The sequence below is a fragment of the Chrysemys picta genome, chromosome 3 (assembly GCF_011386835.1).
Source record: "Chrysemys picta bellii isolate R12L10 chromosome 3, ASM1138683v2, whole genome shotgun sequence".
In the NCBI taxonomy this organism is placed as follows: Eukaryota; Metazoa; Chordata; order Testudines; family Emydidae; genus Chrysemys; species Chrysemys picta.
Genome location: NC_088793.1, coordinates 177,786,928 through 177,806,973, shown reverse-complemented (window position 1 = coordinate 177,806,973; position 20,046 = coordinate 177,786,928). Strand labels below are relative to the sequence as shown.

General features: G+C 41.6%; 1 protein-coding gene across 13 annotated transcripts in view; it reads left to right on the top strand.

Annotated features, from left to right (window-relative positions):
* ACYP2 (acylphosphatase 2) overlaps nt 1–20,046 on the top strand; it is a 219,599-nt gene that overhangs the window by 133,506 nt on the left and 66,047 nt on the right. For 2 of the 13 annotated variants that reach the window (XR_010600233.1, XR_010600232.1), the window contains one exon: nt 18,788–19,672. The exons of 9 other annotated variants lie outside the window; for them this stretch is intronic. Coding sequence is in view for 2 of the 4 variants with exons in the window: in XM_065590701.1 (XP_065446773.1) it covers nt 9,035–9,131 (97 nt within the window). In the remaining 2 variants the exon portion in view is untranslated. 2 more of the 13 variants (XM_065590701.1, XM_065590702.1) reach the window with 2 other exon arrangements.

Sequence of the window (20,046 nt, the reverse complement as noted above, 5' to 3'; positions counted from 1 at the left end):
GTTTAGGCAAATCGTCAAGTGAAACTTCGGAACAGTGAAATAAACACGAATAGAGGTGACAGAGCCTAGCCTGGGGGTGGAACACGCAGTCCTTTCCAAGTTCAGGTTAATGCTGGTCATTTAAAGCATAGTGATCGGTACTCTCTCAACCACTCCCTTTCTCTCAAAGTGAATCAACACTAACATATCAGTGGCTTTTGGAACCACTCTCAAGGTCACATCTAAATGCAAGACTCCAAAATGGCAGGGCTATCTACCATCTATTCCCAGCTATCAGGGGAGGCACTGTGTACCATGGTTCAAGTTTATGGAATAATGTTTCCATTTTAACCCCCTTAGCTGTAGGATCAATAACAACGTGTTGCTCTTGCCACATATTTAAAGAGAGCCAAGAGATATGCCTGGCAAGGTAATTTGGGACTCTTACCTGGGTTTAAAATGCATACATTTAATACTCCTGAGGGTGTTCTGTGCCAAAAAATTAAGAATTCTGTATACTGTATTTTAAAATTCTGCAAAATTTTGCAAATTTTATTTGTCAAATAAATGTGGAGGCTCCAGCGTGGCATTGGGGAGCACAGGCCACTGGCTGCACAGGGGTGGGAGATCACTGTGCAACTCCCTCCCCCACCCCAGGACATAAATTCAGTGGTGAGGCTGCACCCAACCCTAACACAGTGCAAGGAGTGGGCCTGCCCCAGAAACTCTGCCTCTCCATGCCAGCTGCACCAGATGTGGGCAGGCAGGCTCAGCAAGGCAGGATCCAAGTGTGAAGCACCTTAGTGTGGGGGGATCCAGGTGTGGGTTGAGAGGGTTCTGCGTAGGGCAATCTGGGTGTGGGTGGCTCAGTGGGGGATCTGGGTGCGGAGGCGGAATCTGCATGCACAGGGGCTTGTTGGGGGGTTCTGGGGGCAATGGTAATGGGACTCTGCAGTGGGGTCCAGGTGGAGGTGGTTGGGGTGCAGCGGGGGGAGGTGTCTCAGTGTGGGGGGATAGAGCTCAGCAGGGGGGTCTGGGTGTGGGGAGCTCAGTGAGGGGTTCAGATGCTGGGGGAGTGGGGCTTAGTGGGGTGAGGATCCAGGTGCAGCTGATAGGGGCTCGGTAGGGTGGGGTGCAGATGGCTTGTTGGGGTGGTCCAGGTGCAGAGGCAGTGGGGCTTGTCGGGGGGTTCTGCGTGCAGGGGGGTGAGGCTTGGCGAGAGGGTCTAGGTATGAGGGGGTCGATGCACGGGAGTTGGGCGGATGGGGGAGCATCTACCTGTACAGTAATCCCTCCCCCTGCAGCTGAGGAGCGGTGGGTGCAGAAAGTGTCGAGGAGGGCAGTTTGCAGAGCTTCCTACAGCCGGGGGAGAAATCTGGGGGTGGGTCTGACACTGTCCCGGATGCCATGCAGGGGAAGAGGAAGTACCATCCTCCCGAGCCCAACCGCAACTAGCAGCTGAGTCCAGCGCAGGGAAGGAGGCACCAGTGGGGTCTTTCCCAGTCCTGCCCTCTGCCCACAGTGACTTACCTCTCTGCTGGCTGCGCATGCGCAGTGGCACAGAATTCCCCGAGGAGTAATTGCAAACAATGATTTGAGTCCACAGTTTGAACAGTATTAAATGAACGTTCATCATGTTTATATTATATATAATTTGACTGGTACTTGATGGTGATGTTGCACAAAAAGGAAGAGATTGTTGCCCAGATTCTCTGGACCAGTCAAGCTGGGCTGAGCACAGGTGCAAGTTGGGTGTGTGAGACAAAAATGCCAGTTTTGCAGCTCCCTGATTCAGTCTTCTCCTCAGTGCTAGGTAGAGCAGCCTGAAGACTGCTGTATCTCACGCCAGCTGCCAAAGCACCCTGAGGCCATTACAACAGACAAGGATTACCAAAGCATAAGGATGCCCCAGCCTTGCCCTCGGCACCTGAAGCAAAGTAATGTTGTCAATATCAGCAACTCATCATCACCCAAAAGATTCTTCTATGCAGAGGAAATCCTCCCATGGCAAATGAGGCCAGGATTATGGCTGCTTTGTGCCACCAGAATGGGACCAGGTGACCAGAGGCCACTAGGAAATCAGGCTGTATGAATTCAAACTATTTAGGCATGTACTGTATCTTTTAAAATAATTATAGCAAGTTAATAGTTTTCCAATCAGCATAATCTCAGTAAAAGTATTTATTTTTGTAAAAAGAGACAGATAGGGACATAAAAAAGCAATTTGTATCGGTTCGTGTTTTGTATCCTCCACAATATTGTAGAATAAGGTGTGTGCCAGTATTCTGAATGCCTGCCAGTGTGTGTGGGATACACGTAAGAGCAGAATCTAACCTTTCATTTTTTAAAAAAAGCAAGTTTCCAGCCTTTATGGTTGCAAAAATCACCATCCAAATATGAACTAAGGCAGTGCTGTCTTCATAAGTCTGCAGAGAGCATGAAACAGTAACTCTGAGAGGCATGTACTCCTCTACCTCCATGTAATCTAATTGGGATGTTTACTCTAAAGTGTGCTGGTGACATTTTAAATATCAGGACTATTTTAAAGTGCCTTGGGCTTCAGTGAGTTAAAGCTGCTAAAGCAATATCAAATACGATTAATAGTAATAAATGCAGCAAAATTATAACTACACTAAATGTCTGCATAGTAAGAAGCAAAATACAAACATTTGTAATTTGATTAGTAAACTGTTCCATTTATTACTTATTATTTTGCAGAAAGACTGGTCTCTGGCCAGAAGAGCTAACACTATAGATATGAGTTGATGAGTGAGGGTAATAACAATAGAGAGGGGAGAAGAATGTCATGGGTACCAATAGGCATGTGCATATCTTTGTGTACACTCACACTCTCTCTCTCTCTCTCTCTATATATATATATATATATATATGTATGTATAATTTATATAATAATTATTGACTCATTTGGGGCCATTGCAGAAGTTGTGAATGCAAAGGAAGGACTTGGATGAAGAGAGGGTAGTAGCTTGATAGACCATCATTGGGAGTGTGTTCTAGGAGTTAGGAGGCAGTCTGGAAAAAAGCACAGAGATGGTCTTAGGAGACAAATGACCTCAATTATTCCATTTCCCCTCTTATTCTCAAGAGTGGGGGGAACCCCCCCGCACCATTGGCTCAGGACTCACTGAACAGCACAGACTCTGACACTGGGGTAGAGGTGCGGGTACCCCTCCCCTGTGGGGGACAGTGCCCCATGTCCTCTTCCCCCCCCCCCCCGTGGTGCAGTCCTCATTTTCTTCGCCCAAAGAGGTGGTAGTGGTACCCTGACATGCCAGCCCGCCTGATGACTTTAAGGAACACCAAGCCCTGCTTAGAACGGTGGCATCTAACTTGAGCTTGGAGGTGGAAGAACTGGCGGAACAGTTGGACAACCAGTTCGATTTCCTAACTGCGGCAACCCCATCACATGTGGTGCTGCCTGTTCCTGAGCAGGTATTAAAAATAGCCAAAGCCCTGTGGCAAACTCCTTCTTCTATTCCTCCCGCCTCCAAACGGCCAGAGTCACTAGTCATGTCGGTGGCCGATGAGAGGGACAGGCAAGGGCAAGTAAGTTCCACACCAAAGAACAAAAATGCTAGGAAGCTGGATCTTTTTGGACGTAAAGTTTCAGTTTCGAGTATTGAAAAAAATAGCCTTGTTGGGGAGATACAGTTTTAATTTGTGGCACTCCCTTAAAAAGTTTAAAGACTCCTTGCCTCCGGACATGGGTCAGGAGTTTGCTACCATCCTGGAGGAGGGCACCACTGTAGCAAGAGGCTCTCTCCAGATGGCCTGGGACGCAGCCAATTTTGTGGCTAGGGTCGTCACCTTGGCCGTAGTAATGAGACACAGTTCCTGGCAGTCCTTGGGTCTGTTCCAGGAAATGCAGTCCTCCATCCAGGACCTTCTGTTCGAGGATAATAGGCTCTTTTTTGAACAGACGGATGCGAGGCTGCATGGAATCAAGGATTCTCGAGCCACACTCTGCTTGCAGAGCCTTCATATGCCGCAGACAGCAAGGAAACAGTTCTGGCCGCCCGGGGCTCCTAGTTCTTGGCCTTCTCGGAAAGGCTCCTTTAGGAGAAAAGAAAGAGACAGAGCAGTATTGCAAGTCCCATGTCTGTGAACTATGAGCCCACTTCCAGGGATGCTACTTGTGAGACACCTAGAATGGAATCAACATGAGCAAACACGCGAAGAAGAAAAAATGGTTACCTACCTTTTCATAACTGTTCTTCGAGATGTGTTGCTCATGTTCATTCCATTACCCACCTTCCTACCCCTCTGTTGGAGTTGCTGGCAAGAAGGAACTGAGAGGGTGTAGGGCCGGTGGTATCTAATATACCGGCGCATGAGCGTGGCACTCCAAAGGGTGCCACAGCCAGCCCTATGGATACCCACTAAGGCAAAAAACTTTGCATGTAGACACACACATACCTAGAATGGAATGGGTATGAGCAACACATCTCAGAGAACAGTTACGAAAAGGTAGGTAACCATTTTTTATGAAGCTTTATAGCTGGGGAATAGCTAGAAAGTAAATAGAAAGATGTACCAGGGTGTGGTCTGCTCCTGCCTTCTAGCACCACAGAAACTGGCCTAGATTGCATTGGCTATGTATCCACTGTGCCATTTATTTGAATTTTGTCCACTAACAGCCTTACAGTCCCATGCAATAGAACTATTTACAACATCCTCTGTACTTCTGGCCCTCTCCTAAGGGCCTCAGAGGACCAGATATTTTCCTTCCTTGTAGGCTCTGAGAGACTGGGTTCAGCCAACCCTATTCCTCTATCCTGTGGCACTTGCTTCCTGAGCTGCTTTATCAGCCTTGAGCTGATGGGCTAATTGGCTCATCCAGCCCAACATCCTGGTTAGCTAATTACCTGTAATTACCTCAGTCAGCTTTCTGTGGGGGAACTAAAGAGTGTCAGAGTGATCAGAGTGCACGCTTACCTGTTTACTCCCTGCACTCTGCAACAAAAGGGAATTTACTTTTAAGTGAGTAATTATAAGGATGTAATTGATTAAAAAATTTGCTGGTGTCATGAGGATCCTCAATGGCCACTCTTCAGACATTTTTGTACCATTTAAATCAATGGCAGCTTTGCCTGAGTAAGGGTTCAATGATCAGGCCCTTTTTGACAGTGTTACCAACTCTCACAATTTTTTCATGACTCTTGTAATATCTCACGTTTTTCTTAAAGCCCCAGTTCTTGGAATGATGTTATACTCGGCTTTCATTTAGTTTCTAGCCCTTCTGATTGCAAAGAAAAGCTGAAAACATGAACACCAAAGCCTCAGATGGCAAATAACAAAAATCCCAACCTTATTTTGTTTAAATCTCCTGGGATTTTTTTTTTTAGCCAATCTCATGATTTTTTGGCACCAGACTCATGATTTGAACTCTTGGAATAGGCAGTACTGTTTACTGAAAGGGGAACATTTATATTTACTGTGAATGGGTTCCAGCAACTTAGAATGTTTTCTTATTCTGTGCCATTTCTGTCCAGATCCATAGCAAGGTGATCAGAATTCTATTGTTCCTAACATCTTTTGACACCTTTTTAGGGCTAGTAAATAAAAGGGTTAACAGAGTGAGTAAAGGAGATAATACTTGTTCAGTATTAAGTCATCTAAAATTATGTTTAGGGAATAACAATCCTGACTCGCGTTTTTTTGTTTTTATTTTAAATCAGACCCCCCTGAAATTCTTGAGATAATGTTTAGATTTATGAAGGTGTTTTTTTTTAAAGTAGTTTTAACTGAATTTTGAATTGTTCTTCTGGGATGTAATGAGGTCAGTTCAGCAAGTGCTGCCAAACCTGAAGCCGCAGGGAGGAGGCAGAATGAACTGATAATGTAATGTTTACTGCTCATACACCTGTATAGTATAGTTTGGAATATACACTGATTCATGATTTGAACACTAGGTAGAATCTTAAGTCCTCAGAGGGAAAAATGAATGCAGACTTCTAGACACATTTTTGCCTCATCTACCCAGTGGGATTTATCTGCAACCCTTACACATGTACACATCACCTGGCATGGTTCTGAAGTATTGTAGGTAGGAGGAGAAGATTGCACAAAAAATCATGGAGGTAGGGAGAGGGCTCAAAGGAATGGCTTTGCAATGGACTTCAGATCACCTTAATTTCCTGGTTACTGTTTACCTGAGGAAGTGCTTATGGGTAAAATTGTTCCTTTATTAATAAAATTCAGCTGAATATATTTAAAATAAAAATATTTTAAAAGAGTTAAATGATATCCCTTAAATTAGGTGAGGTTATGATTATTGAAATTATCATGTGATCATCTGATTGATCAGTTAATTATGGTTATGTTTTTTTTCTCATGTAGGCTCAGCCAGATATAGAAACTAAAGTCAGGACTTAAAAAGCAGATAACCTTTATTCTTTTTAATTTTAATAAATGGGGAAAATATTATCCTCCTTCCTTCCACATTAACATTATTTTGCACTGCAGAAATCTTTGGCATCAAAATTGCATCCTGCAGCACCTTTCTCCCAGGCTGTCATTATGGCATTCAGGATTTTTTTCAGCCTATAGTTGTTACATACAAAATCTCCTTTTTACTTTCAACACTTCAACACTTTCTGGACCTTTCTTTAGAATGCCAGTCATAAATGGGTATCTGTGTATATACAGCACACTGATGTTAGTGGAGACCTGTGAGGATGGGAGCTACTGTACATGGAGAATCAGTCAGAGCCAGACTGATCTGGTTTGAAAAATTAACTTTATAAGTAGGGCTGTTGATTAATCGCAGTTAACTCACACAATTAACTCAACAAAATTAATCACAGTTAAAAAAATTAATCGTGATTAATCGGAGTTTTAATCGCACTGTTAAACAATAGAATACCAATTGAAATTTATTAAATATTTTGGATGTTTTTCTACATTTTCAAATATATTGATTTCAATTACAATATAGAATACAAAATATACAGTACTCACTATATTGTTTTTATTACAAATATTAGCACTGGAAAAATAAAAGATAGTATTTTTCAATTCACTTAATACAAGTACTGTAGTGCAATCTCTTTAACATGAAAGTTGAACTTACAAATGTAGAATTAAGTACCAAAAATAACTGCATTCAAAAATAAAACAATGTACAACTTTAGAGCCTACATATCCACTGAGTCCTATTGTTCAGCCAATCGCTCTGACCAACAAGTTTGTTTACTTTTACAGGAGATAATGCTGCCCGCTTCTTATTTACAATGTCACTTGAAAGTGAAAACAGATGTTCGCATGGCACTTTTGTAGCTGGCATTTCAAGGTAATTACATGCCAGATATGCTAACTATTCATATGTCCCTTCTGCTGTGGCCACCATTCCAGAGGATATGCTTCCATGCTAACAATGCTCATTTAAAAAAAAAGGCGTTAATTAAATTTATGACTGAACACCCTGGGGGAAACTTGTATATCTCCTGTTCTGTGTTTTACCCGCCTTCTGACATATATTTCATGTTATAGCAGTCTTGGATGATGACTCAGCATGTTATTCATTTTAAGAATACTTTCATTGCAGATTTGACAAAACGCAAAGAAGGTACCAATGTGAGTTTTCTAAAAATAGCTACAGCATTTGACCCAAGATTTAAGAATCTGAAGTGCCTTCCAAAATTTGAGAGGGATGAGGTGTGGAGCATGCTTTCAGAAGTCTTAAAAGAGCAATACTCTGATGTGGAAACTATAGAACCCGAACCACCAAAAAAAGAAAATCAACCTTCTGCTGGTGGCATCTGACTCAGATGATGAAAATGAACATGCATTGGTTTGCACTGCTTTGGATTGTTATCGACAAAACCCATCATCATCATGGATGCATGTCCTCTGGAATGGTGGTTGAAGCATGAAAGGACATGTGAATCTTTAGCGCATCTGGCACGTAAATATCTTGAAACGCTAGCTACAACAGTGCCGTGCAAACGCCTGTTCTCACTTTCAGGACATATAAACAAGAAGCGGGCAGCATTATCTCCTACAAATGTAAACAAACTTGTTTGTCTGAGTGATTGGCTGAACAAGAAGTAGGACTGAGTGGACTTGTAGGCTGTAAAGTTTTACATTGTTTTATTTTTGAGTGAAGTTATTTTTTGTACATAACTCTACATTTGTAAGTTCAACTTTCATGATAAAGAGATTTCTCTACAGTACTTTTATTAAGTGAATTGAAAAATATTATTTCTTTTATTTTTACAGTGCAAATATTTAAAATAAAATATAAATATAAAGTGAGCACTATACACTTTGTATGTGTTGTAATTGAAATAAATATATTTGAAAATGTGGAAAACATCCAAAAATATTTATATAAGTAGTATTCTATTATTGTTTAATTACGCAATTAATTGCGCGATCAATTTTTTAAATTGTGGAATCAATTTTTTTAATCACATGACAGCCCTATTTATAAGACATTACTTTTGCAGCTGTTCAGGTAACTTGTCAATTCTATGTAGCTTTCTGAATGTGCAAGGCCTCTTAGCTGGAGTCAGTTCTTATTCTATACCTATAGGGAAATTTGGTCACAAGATCTGGCAAATACACAAGAGAACTGTGGTTAGATGTTGATAGATGTTTGGCTCTGTGTGTGTGTATGTATGTGTGTGTTCCCTCTGTGTGCCGCCCCACCCCTGCGCAGACAGCTGGCAGGGCAGACCTCGAGCGAACCACCCAATGACCACAAGATCCGTTAAGGGACGAAGGCACCCAGCCAGGTTTATTGTCGACAAAACATGGTACTAGTATCCTGAAGACTCTACCAGACCACTAATACATGTATGCCCATAACAGTGGACCAGCTCAGTGAATGGCAGGACTTTCCATTCCTCCTTAAGGCCAGACAAAGATTTGCCCTCTGAGATACATCTTTATTCTCTGATACAAACAAGTTAGGACTGCCCCTTTGACATAGTTACTGCCTTCTGTTACTATTTATCACCCATCATTTTGTACATGTTGGTTCAATCAAAACATCTCTATTACGTACTGTCATCCTGACCTTATCTTTTAGGAGGAGTCAGTGTGTTCCTGTTATCCTTGGGGAATGTTTTTGTACCATCCTTGATATCGGGATGTTCTGGTACCACTTGATATCGGGATGTGTTTGCGTGAGTACTCTGTGACAAGCACGTCTTAGGAATATGCATTTCTGCAGTATCAGCCCTGTTCTTGCCAGATTCTGTGAGTAGCTCAGGCCTCATACCAGGCCTCTTATATAAGGGCTTATGTCTCAGGCTCTCTTCCTACTACAAGAAGCAAGATTAATGTTGGGGTTGTATACGTGTGTAATTTTCACCATTTCTCTTGTTTCCAAAGTAGTTATCCTGGATGGAGAGCAAGGGTTTGTTATCTGATTTGTGTTAACTTTCATTTATCCAATTAGTTTCATATTGCGGTAGTGTTAGTAGAGGAAAAGGTTTACAAAAGTCATGTTTTTTTCTCAGTTTGTGCTCCCTTGCATGGATCCCAGTTTCCTAAGGGAACAAAATTGGGTATATCTGGAGTTGGCAACGTTTTTGCTGTTGAGTAATCTCTTTTTAAATTCTTCTTTAAAACATTGTAGGATTTAAATTAAATAGCCAAGAAACTATTTTCTGGTTGACTTGCAGTGTGTAAATATAGTTAATGTCAGAAAAGTTTTACATCTTTTAGCATGTGGGCTCAGTTTTCTGCTCTGTACCCTTTGAAAAATGGCACTGAAAGTATCTGTTTGTTTGATTTACTAAATGCACTTATGATTTTTAGGTCAAATACTGTAGTCATTACACACTTTTTACTCATCAGCCAAAACTCACATACCATAGAGTCGTCAACAGTTTTCCTGAGTAAAAAACATAAGGGTTTGGTTGCATATACAAAATTAGAAACACATTAATTAAGCTGTTGGTTTAATGGTTGATAAATTGAGTCAACGTCAAGCAAAGAAATCAAAATAATTTCCCCTAAAAATAAGAAATCTAACCCCCCTACACATCACTCATTCAGGCAAAAGCATAATTAAATATATAGGGTATCAGGGAATAATGAAAGAACTAAAAATTTTGGTTTCTTGCAGACCAGCAGGAGGAACAAGTTCCAGAGTCTAGGGATAATAATTTAAAGTGTCAGGGGTAGTGTGTGTGTGTGTGTGTGTGTGTGTGTGTGTGTGTGAGCATGCAACAGTACAACCAGCTGACTGAAAATCTAAAAGAAAAAGAGAAATGATCCATTAATATATTTGTTTAAACAGCCAATTTGCTCTTAGAGGTTTTAAAAAAAACCACCTTAACTGAGTTGGCTGAACTGGTTTCCTGATGGTTAGTCCTCAATCTAACTCTTAAGGGTTAACTTGCCCTCACAAAGTTAACAGCAAAACACGTAATTGGGAGTTTTGCTGTTAACTTTGAGGGCAAGATTAGACATCTGATTTGAATTTAAAAATAACATACCATTCTCTGACAATTGTACTGTCATGTTAGATCCTTTACTTTTCATGTTTCAAAGATGTAGAGCCTGTAGTCAAATGTAAGTCTTACATCTTTTCTATTTAATCTGTTTAGATACGTTCCCCCCACCCAGTCACCCTATAATCTGAGCTCCAGCTATTACCCGTTAAATTGGCATAAATTTCATGGTGACATGTATTACTTGGTATGTCAATAAAAAAAGTATACATACATAAAACTATCCCATGCCTATGTCAGGTGTTACAGAATAATTACTTATGACATGATTCCATTGCCTTTATATTGATCTGATATTTCTCTTTCAAACACATTCCAGAAATTGTATATAATTTGTATATTTCTCCCCAAAACACCCAAAACATAAAATATTTTATATTATTTGTATTTGTTTGATTTGTTTTAAAGAAGAGCTTGTCTTTATACTAGTTATTTGTACAAAAGGTAAAACAACAATGAAAGTAAAAAATATTGGGCTCAGATTAGAAGGCCAAATGGTTATGTCTTTACTTGTGTTGAATAGTACTTTTTTTTAAACTCAGTGAGTAGAATAAGGGGCTACTCAGTAAGAGTAAGTGTATTGGAATCTGGCCCTTCGTGAATGAGGGTATAGTGAATAATAATGCACATGGTATATTTGACTTAACAGGACTGTACTGTATCACCTACCCATTTGAAATCAATCTGAATGCATTTATATATGCTGGTAAGACATGCGATAAATAATACATCATATAGGGTTTTCCTTTTAGATGTAAACTAATATTTGCAACTAAAGGTCTGCCAGATAGAAAGCAAACTTTGTAGTAAAAATTAAATCTATTTAAATCCAATTAAATATTTCTCACAGGGGTCCTGGTTTCCATGTCACCCCACCCACTGGGCTCCTGTTTCAACTACTATATGCAGTGTTGTAGCCATGTTGATCCCAGCATATCAGAGAGACAAGGTGGGGGAGGTAATATATTTTATCAGGCCAGCTTCGGTTAGTGAGAGGGACAAACTTTCAAGCTACATTGAGCTCCGAAGAAGAAGACGACCCATAAAAGATATTACCTCACCCATGTTGTCTCACATTACTACTCGTCAACTTCTCATTTCAGTGTGGACTTTCTGTGGGTGGCATAAGAAATAAATAGCCTTTTAAAACTTCACAACCAATTCCTGTAAACCTTACCCAAGCAAAACTGTTAGTGAAATCAGACTATTTCTAGTGTGGGTCCTTAGAATATTAATTTAAAGGTTTTTGCTGGTCATTACTAAAAATAAAAATAAAGCTTAAATCCAAGTCCATAGTTTGTAATTTGCTTGACTATATTCATTCTTTTCAACTAGTTGTGAAACAAGATCCTTAGCATCCTTGTAGAGGGGAAAATACCAAAAAACCTGATCACAGTAACATTTAATTTTAAAAAAAGGAACTACACAAGAATGAGGACGTTAGTTAGCTGGAAATTAAAAAGAGCAGTCACAAGGGTAAAATGTCTACAAGTAGCATGGAGATTTCTTAAAAACAGCATAATATAGGCTCTATACCCCAAATCCAAAAAAACAAAGAGGACCAAAAGAATGCCACCATGGCTAAACAGCAGAGCGATGGAGGCTGTTAGAGGCAAAAAGGCAGCCTTTAAAATTTGGAAGTCAAATCCTAAAACTTCCACCCAACATGCAGCAGAAGTTCAAAAGGCTAGAAAAGTGATAGAAAATAGGAAATAAAATATTATAATTCCATTATATTAATCTATTCTGTGGCCAGTTCTGGTCACCCCATCTGAAAAAGGATATAGTAGAACTAGAAAAGTTCAGAGAAGGGCAACTAAGATGGAATGGCTGCATGGGTATGGAATGGCTGCCATAGGAGGAGAGACTATAAAGATTAGGGCAGTTCAACTCAGAAGAGAGATGACTACGGGGGGATATGATTGAGGGCTATAAAATTATAAACAGTATGGAAAAAGCAAATAGAGAAGAACCAGGTGTCACCCGATGAAATAATAGGCAGCAGGTTTAATACAAACCAGAGGAAGTCCTTTGTCACACAATGCACATCTAACCTGTGGAATACATTTCCAGTGGATGTTGTGATGGCCAAAAGTATAATTGGGTTGAAAAAAGAACTGAATAAATTCATGGAGGATAGGTCCATCAATGACCATTAGCCAAGATGGTCAGGGATGCAACCCCATGCTCGAAGCTCAGAGTGGAAGACAGCAGCTTTGTTCCCTACACTTTGCCTGAAGCTCTGGTAAGAGCCACTGTTGGAGACAGGATACTGGGTAGGATGGACCATGGTCTGACCCAACATGGCAGGTCTTTTTATGTTAAGTTTTTTTGGAATCAGAAAATATTTTTTCATGCATAAAAATAATTTCCATCACTTTCAATAGGCATTCAAGTCATCTCCGAATTATTTATTAGGATGCTTTTTTTTTAAATTGTGGCTACAAAGTAGGCATTTTATTAACTGTGTCCCCATTACTGGTTTTGTGGATTGTGTGTGGGTTTTTTAGGCATATACTATCAGCCTTTAATTTGGCAAAAAGCATCTGCTTTCTGATTTTCCCAACGAATCTCAGCCATAGTGCATTTAAACATTCTAATTGTGTTTAGGTAGTGTTCAGTCACACTGCAGAAAATATCAGCCAAACAGGGCTCTCAGACATGAGTGAGGACTCAAATAAAGGGGTAGTCAGCTGTCCCTTCAGAAATTCAGGATACTTAATCCAAACTGGCTTTAGGAGAAAATGCAAAGGCTACTGGGCCAAATCTTAGTATTAAAACTGTTAAAAAGACATCACATGAATCATAAGCAGGTTGAGAGTTGTACTACGACTGTACTTCGGTCAGTTAGCCTTTAAAAGAAATTCTAAGACTTTGGGAATTATTTCCTGTGAAAATTACTCACATCTAATTGAATCTCCTCTCAGTGTGCTTGAGTTAACTTCCAAATAGACAGAAATTCTTTATAATATCATTATTCCTCAACTTGCAGTTTAAAAAGCCCCAGACTACATATAAAGTGCTAAATGGGAGTAGCAAGTGTTCAGCACCTTTCAAGATTTGGGCCAACTTTGCATTGATATAGTAAAATCCTTCATCCCAAGTATATGAAAAGAAACTAATTATGCTGAAAGACCCCCTCCAAATCATAGTTTTTAATATTTAGTGCAGATAGAACAAAGATGAAACTATTAGAAAATCCACAGTCCTTGAGGACATTGAAAGTTCTAAGAGTAAAACTTCTGGAAGGTTTTGCCAGTTTTCTGATTATATTTGCAGTTTTATTCTGCCAATTACTGAGGACTCCTCACCCCACAGTTTATTAAATTATTTGGCAGACATTTGATACTGTTTTGACAATGTTGTTAACAGCCTTATTCATTCTAAGGTGTATACATCCTGGATACAAAAGTGTAAAATGCATTACATTTAATCTCTCTAAAAAAGGCCATTCATAGAATTTTGCTCTTTTGTCCAGGTTGTTGCTAAGATGTGGTCAAAGATCTGTCATGATATCTGAAATTTAGTTACTAAATAGTATGCTACTATCAATAAAAAGAAACAATGGGAAAAATAAGTATAATTAAGCTGTCTTTAAATTGCTAAATATAACAAAGATAGTGAGTCATTAACGTATTAACCTTTTGTTTCATCTGCTTTAATCCATAATCACAAAATAGAGTAAAACAGCCAAAAACTCATTACTGGGCTTTAAATCAAGGTTAGTAATTCTTCAGATCACAGTAGTCAACACTAATCACAAATCACCTTTCATGTGCTTTGACAGTTTAGGCCCAAAACATTGATCGTTTTCTCCTCTCTCAGCAAAAAACACTACTGCTATTTTTTTGTGTGTGAAAGTCCTAGAGTTATGCACACAGGCATACTCCTTTCCAAACCCTCAGATCTAGTATTCCTGAATCCAAAGTTGAGGTTTTAAAAGCTCAGTTTATAAGATTTAATAGGGGAACAGCACTGTCAAAAATACCTCAGAATTGTTTTATTGCCGTCGGCAGCTATATAACTACTAGTTCCAAATAGGGTGACCAGATGTCCCGATTTTATAGGGACAGTCCTGATTTGAGTCTCTTATATAGGCTCCTATAACCTCCTGCCCCCCCGCCACCCCGTCCTGATTTTTCACACTTGCTGTCTGATCACCCTAGTTCCAAACAACAATCATACCTGCTGTGCTTGTCATATCCTTTCTGCAAGATAAGTAGCTTCATGTTTAAGTGCCCATTTGCACATACAGTTCCTTTTGGGTGCACATATGTGGGATTTAGTGGGTACATCTGTTGAGCACATTTTTGGAAATTTGTCCCTTATCTGTCTGGGACTCAAAATGACTATAAAGTGAGTTTTTTTACATGATGCCACTGAAGGAGTAGACAGACCTGCTGAGCATGCTGCTTCTCTGTCCTTTTTGCCACTTATATCCTAAATGTGGTAAAATGCATGCAAATCAAATGTATCCGTGCTTAACAAGGAAAAATACTTCTTTCTGACGTGATTGAAAACAAATGGAAAATTCAGGACAAAATCAGAGGCAAGAAGGGGTGGGGGGGGGGGGGGAAGAAATCAGTTCTACAAACTTGCACACATACAGGTGGGAAAATCTGAATCAAGAGTATCAGAATCAAGATGGCCAGGAAAATGTCTGCCAGATTGACAATAGTGTTGGACACTCTACTGGAAAAAATGGAAAGTAGTATTGAAATAATGGCTGAGAAATAGTCGGCTTATTAATGAAAGACATTACAGTCATGGAATAAAATGTCTCTGACTTAAAGCATGTGTCAAACTGAAGTTATAAAATGATGTCAAGATTACACATCTTTTTTACTGTTAGTTTACAAAAGCAAAAAAATAGGAATGATTAAATCTATACAATGAAAAATACTGAGAGAGACAAAATTTTGTCATGGAGGTTTTCAAGATATAAACAGGAGGAAAGACCTACAGCCTGATATAAAAGAGGAAAACATACAACAGCTGTGTAGATTGTAGTATCACAGGGATTGGATTTAAAAAAAACCAAGGACTCATTACTCAGAGGGACAGCTATGTGGAGCTTTGGATCTGTAATAAGAGACCTCTAATCATCCCACGAAGCAAAGAAAAATCCAGGCACTCTTCCAAGAGACTAGCTTATCTCCACAGGTAAACATCTAATTACAAAATTACAAAAAACCCTTTAAATAGGAAAAAAAATGATGCAGATGTGATCCACGGTGGGTTAAAAGGACAAGTTAACAAAATACTACTGACTCCTTGGTTAGTCAGAGGAACACACAGAGTAAAATAGCAGTTACAACATATGCACCAAAGGACAGTGAAAGTAAACCTTGTGTTCACTTATCCTTGCATAGATAGTCTCCTTCAATCATGGGGGTATGTGTGCTGAGGAACATCTGAGCCATGTGCAGGGATCTCTTATAGCCTCTCCTCAGATCCCTTTCCCACACAAACCAAATGAACTCAAGATTCTTAGTATTGGTAAATAATTCAGATAACAAATGGCTACCGCTGAATTTGGAATAATAGAGACCCTCTGTTCTGAGAAAGCAGCAAAGAGTCCTGTGGCACCTTATAGACTAAGGGACGTATTGGAGGATGAGCTTTCATGGGTGAATACCCACTTCTTCGGTATTCACCCATGAAAGCTCATGCTCCAATACGTCTGTTAGTCTATAAGGTACCACAGGACTCTCTGCTGCTTTTACAGATCCAGACTAACATGGCTACCCCTTTGATACTCTGTTCTGAGAGGAATCCTGCAAGTGGCACAGCAGTGTCGGTATGGTGAAAAGAAAGGAAAATACATAAGATGTTAGTAACAGGTTACCAATTATTAATTATAATGGAAGTGCCAACAGTGTGCTTGGCACTGTAGAAGGCACAAAAGAAAACATGATCCCTGCCCTGAGACAGATTTTTCCTGGTTCCTGTATGGGTGCATATGGGGAAAAGAGGGCACAGTATCCTCTTCTCTCTTTGTATCCCCTGTACACTGGCTTGGTACATGGGGAGTCTTTGCCACATATGAGGGCTCTGCAGATTTAGCTCTCTGGTTAGCACTCGCCTCTGTAAAATGGGTGGGAAGGAGGAGAGCTATGGCCAGGCTCTTCCCTTCTCCATTGGCTATGAAATGGATGGATGTGGAGGGGACTGTACACTGAACATTCTTCTGGAGCTCTGGGATGCCGAGTGCCTCTCCAAAGCAGGGCCGATGGTACTCATATACATCAGTGAAGGGTTAGGCTGTAAGAATCTGTATTCTGGAGCTCCCACTGGGGCAGAGGAGCTCTTTCCCAACCACAGAATTGTGCTTAATATCACAATTTAGGGCTAAGTTATAAAAGGAGTTTTCTGTCTAAATCAGTGTCGCATCTGTCATCATAAAACAATACAAATACAGTATATTATTATTGCTGCACTGCTGTTATGCTAAATTGTCATAACCCACAACTGAAATGGAGGCCTATACAACAGAGACAATGCTACATACATATACAATTTAGAATTTTGTTAGAGAATATAACTGTAAGCGTGTGTAGACATCCCTTCGCATCCACGCCTTCTCGCAGTCTGGTCTGCTAGAGTACTCTCAAAAACAAAGAAAAAGGGAATTGGGGTACTCAATAGGCCCCGGCCTTCAAGCAGGGCAGTGCCGCAAACAGTCTGGGCTCTGGCCTGCAGTCCGGCAGAACTGTAGCAATTTATATGCCCAGCCTTCAAGTAGGGCAGGGCAGCGAACAGTCTGGGCTCTGGCCTACAGTCAGGCCGAGCTGCAGCCCTAGCACAGTTTATGGGGTCCCAGCAGAGATGAGCATGAAGCACACTCTATGGGGCTAGGTTTGCCAACTTTCTAATTGCAGAAAACCAAACACCCTTGCCCTGCCCCTCCTCCAAGGCCCTGCTCCCACTCACTCAATTCCCACTCCCTCTGTTGCTCGCTTTCCCCCACCCTCACTCACTTTCACCAGACTTGGACAAGGGGTTGGGGTGCAGGAGGGGTGAGGGCTCCAGCTGGGGGAGAAGGTTCTGGGATGGGGCTGGGGATGAGGGATTTAGGGTGCAGGAGGGGGCTCTGCGCAGTTCAGAGTGTGGGAGGGGCTCAGGGCAGTTGGGGTGCAGGAGGGGGTGTGGGGTGCAGGCTCTGGGTGGCAGTTACCTTAAGCGGCTCCCAGAAGCAGCTGGCATGTCCAACTCCTAGGCTGAGGGGTCAGGGGGCTCTGCGCACTGCCTGTAGGCACCACCCCCATAGCTCCCATTGGCCATGGCTCCCAGCCAATGGAAGCTACACAGCCAGTGCTCAGGGTGGGGGCAGTGCGCAGAGGTCCCATGGTCACCCCTGCACCTAGGAGCCAGACATGCTGGCCTCTTCCAGGAGCCACGTGGAACCAGGGCAGACAGAGCCTGCCTTAGCCTGGCTGCGCCACTGACTGGACTTTTAGCAGCCCAGTCAGCAATGCTGACTGGAGCCACCAGGGTTCCTTTTCGACTGGACATTCCGGTTGAAAACCAGATGCCTAGCAACCCTATGTGGGGCTCCGGCAGGGGTGTCTGAGGAGCACAGGCCTCCTGGCCTAGTAGGGGGAGTACTGCCACCCCAGAGGTGCAGTGGCAGGGGTAGGAGGATGTGGACCCACCCAACTCCACCACATCCCATGGCCCTAACACCCAAGGGGGAGTCATCCTCAGTCTCTCCGGGATACACTGCCAAGGGTAGCAATAGCAGCTCCTCAGCGTCAGGAGTGGCAGGGCTCTCTGGAACCTCATGCAAGTCCTCGGGGCAGCAGCAGTTCTCCTTGGCGTCCCACTCCAGCAGCGGGGAAGAAGTATCTGTCTTCTTTGACAGCTCCCTCTCAACTGAGCGGCTGGGCTGGCTGTTCTACTTCCTCTTACTGTCCCGCCCCTCTGCTTCTGGCATGCAGGGTGTGGCCCTCCTAGTTCCACCCACCAAGTGGCTTGCAGCATTCCCTCTGCATCCGCCTCTGAGGGAGACTACACTCCCTAACAATACCTCATTTTATATGCAAATGGATGTGGGTAAAAGCCTGGCCCCATTAAAGTTAATTGAAAAACTCTGACTGACTACAGTTGATTCGGGATTTCATCCTGTGCACACAAATTAGGCAGTGTGAAAGTGTAACGTTTGGCTCATAGTAAAATTGTGTGTGTAAAATTACAGATGGCTTCTGTGTTTAAAAAAACAACAAAACAAAACCAAAAAAATGCTAAGAGTGTTAAGCAATGGAGTTGTATGTTTACATTCCTTGGTCTTGATGTAAGTAACGATGATTGTTGTATTTCAGGGGTGGCCAACCTGTGGCTCCAGAGCCACATGCGGCTCTTCAGAAGTGAATATGCGGCTCCTTGCGTAGGCACCGACTCCAGGGCTGGAGCTATAGGCACCAACTTTCCAATGTGCCGAGGGATACTCACTGCTCAACCCCTGGCTCTGCCACAGGCCCTGCCCCCACTCCACCCCTTCGTCTGAGCCTGCCATGCCCTCGCTCCTCCCGCTCCTCCTCCTGCACGCCTCGGAACAGCTGATCAGGAGGTGCGGGGAGGGACGGGGGGCGCTGATTGGCGGGGCTGCCAGTGGGCAGAAGGCACTGGGTGGGGGAGCTGATGGGGGGCTGCTGACATATTACTGTGGCTCTTTGGCAATGTACATTGGTAAATTCTGGCTCCTTCTCAGGCTCAGGCTGGCCACCCCTGTTGTATTTAAATGTCATGCTCATTGCATCGTTTTTTGTGTTTTTGTATTTTCCTTGAATATCAACAACAAAAAAACACTCAATGACCATTACCATTTTCAGGGTGTTTTATGAGTATGGAAGCTGGCAAAAGTAAATCTCTAGTTGTGAGAAGCATGGTAATATACAGCTGCGACTATTATTAGCAAATCACACTAAACTGTATCAAAATTCACAGAAGCAGATCTGATATTTTACATAAATGCTTAGAGTGCTTTTTAGGTACTGGTAATCTTAGAGATTTCCAAATATAAATCTTGGCCCCCACTGTGACCAGATGTAAAGAAAAATCACAAGATGCATATCATGTGAATTGACAAGTGACAAAGCGGCTAGCTCAGCATGTGGTCATAATTAAGAAACTTCAAGGTCTGACACACTGAGTTCTCTCCAGGAGAGTTACAAAAGACTAGTGATATTTGTGTGTGTTGCTGTGTGGTAAGTCATTATTGTAGCTTTGTTAGAGAGATATTCTGTGCAAAATATACCAGACTCTTAAAAAAAAAAACAGAGAAGGGGAGGAAACACACAAATACAGTTGACTTAAAATGGCATATTATCAAATCTAGTATCCTGAATTTTGTCTTAATTTTACAGATGTGAAAGGTTTCTTTTAAACATTTTCAGCACATGAGATGTACGGTATCAACAGATAATTCAATAAATATAGTGTGGTGGCATATGTGAACATATGTTGGATGATGTAATTATATATGGCAGAATCAGGCATGACATGACAGAAACTAGTAAAAGTTCTGAGAGGACTACTTGATGATAATGTATTAATCAGCTAGGATAGTTATGAATTTGGT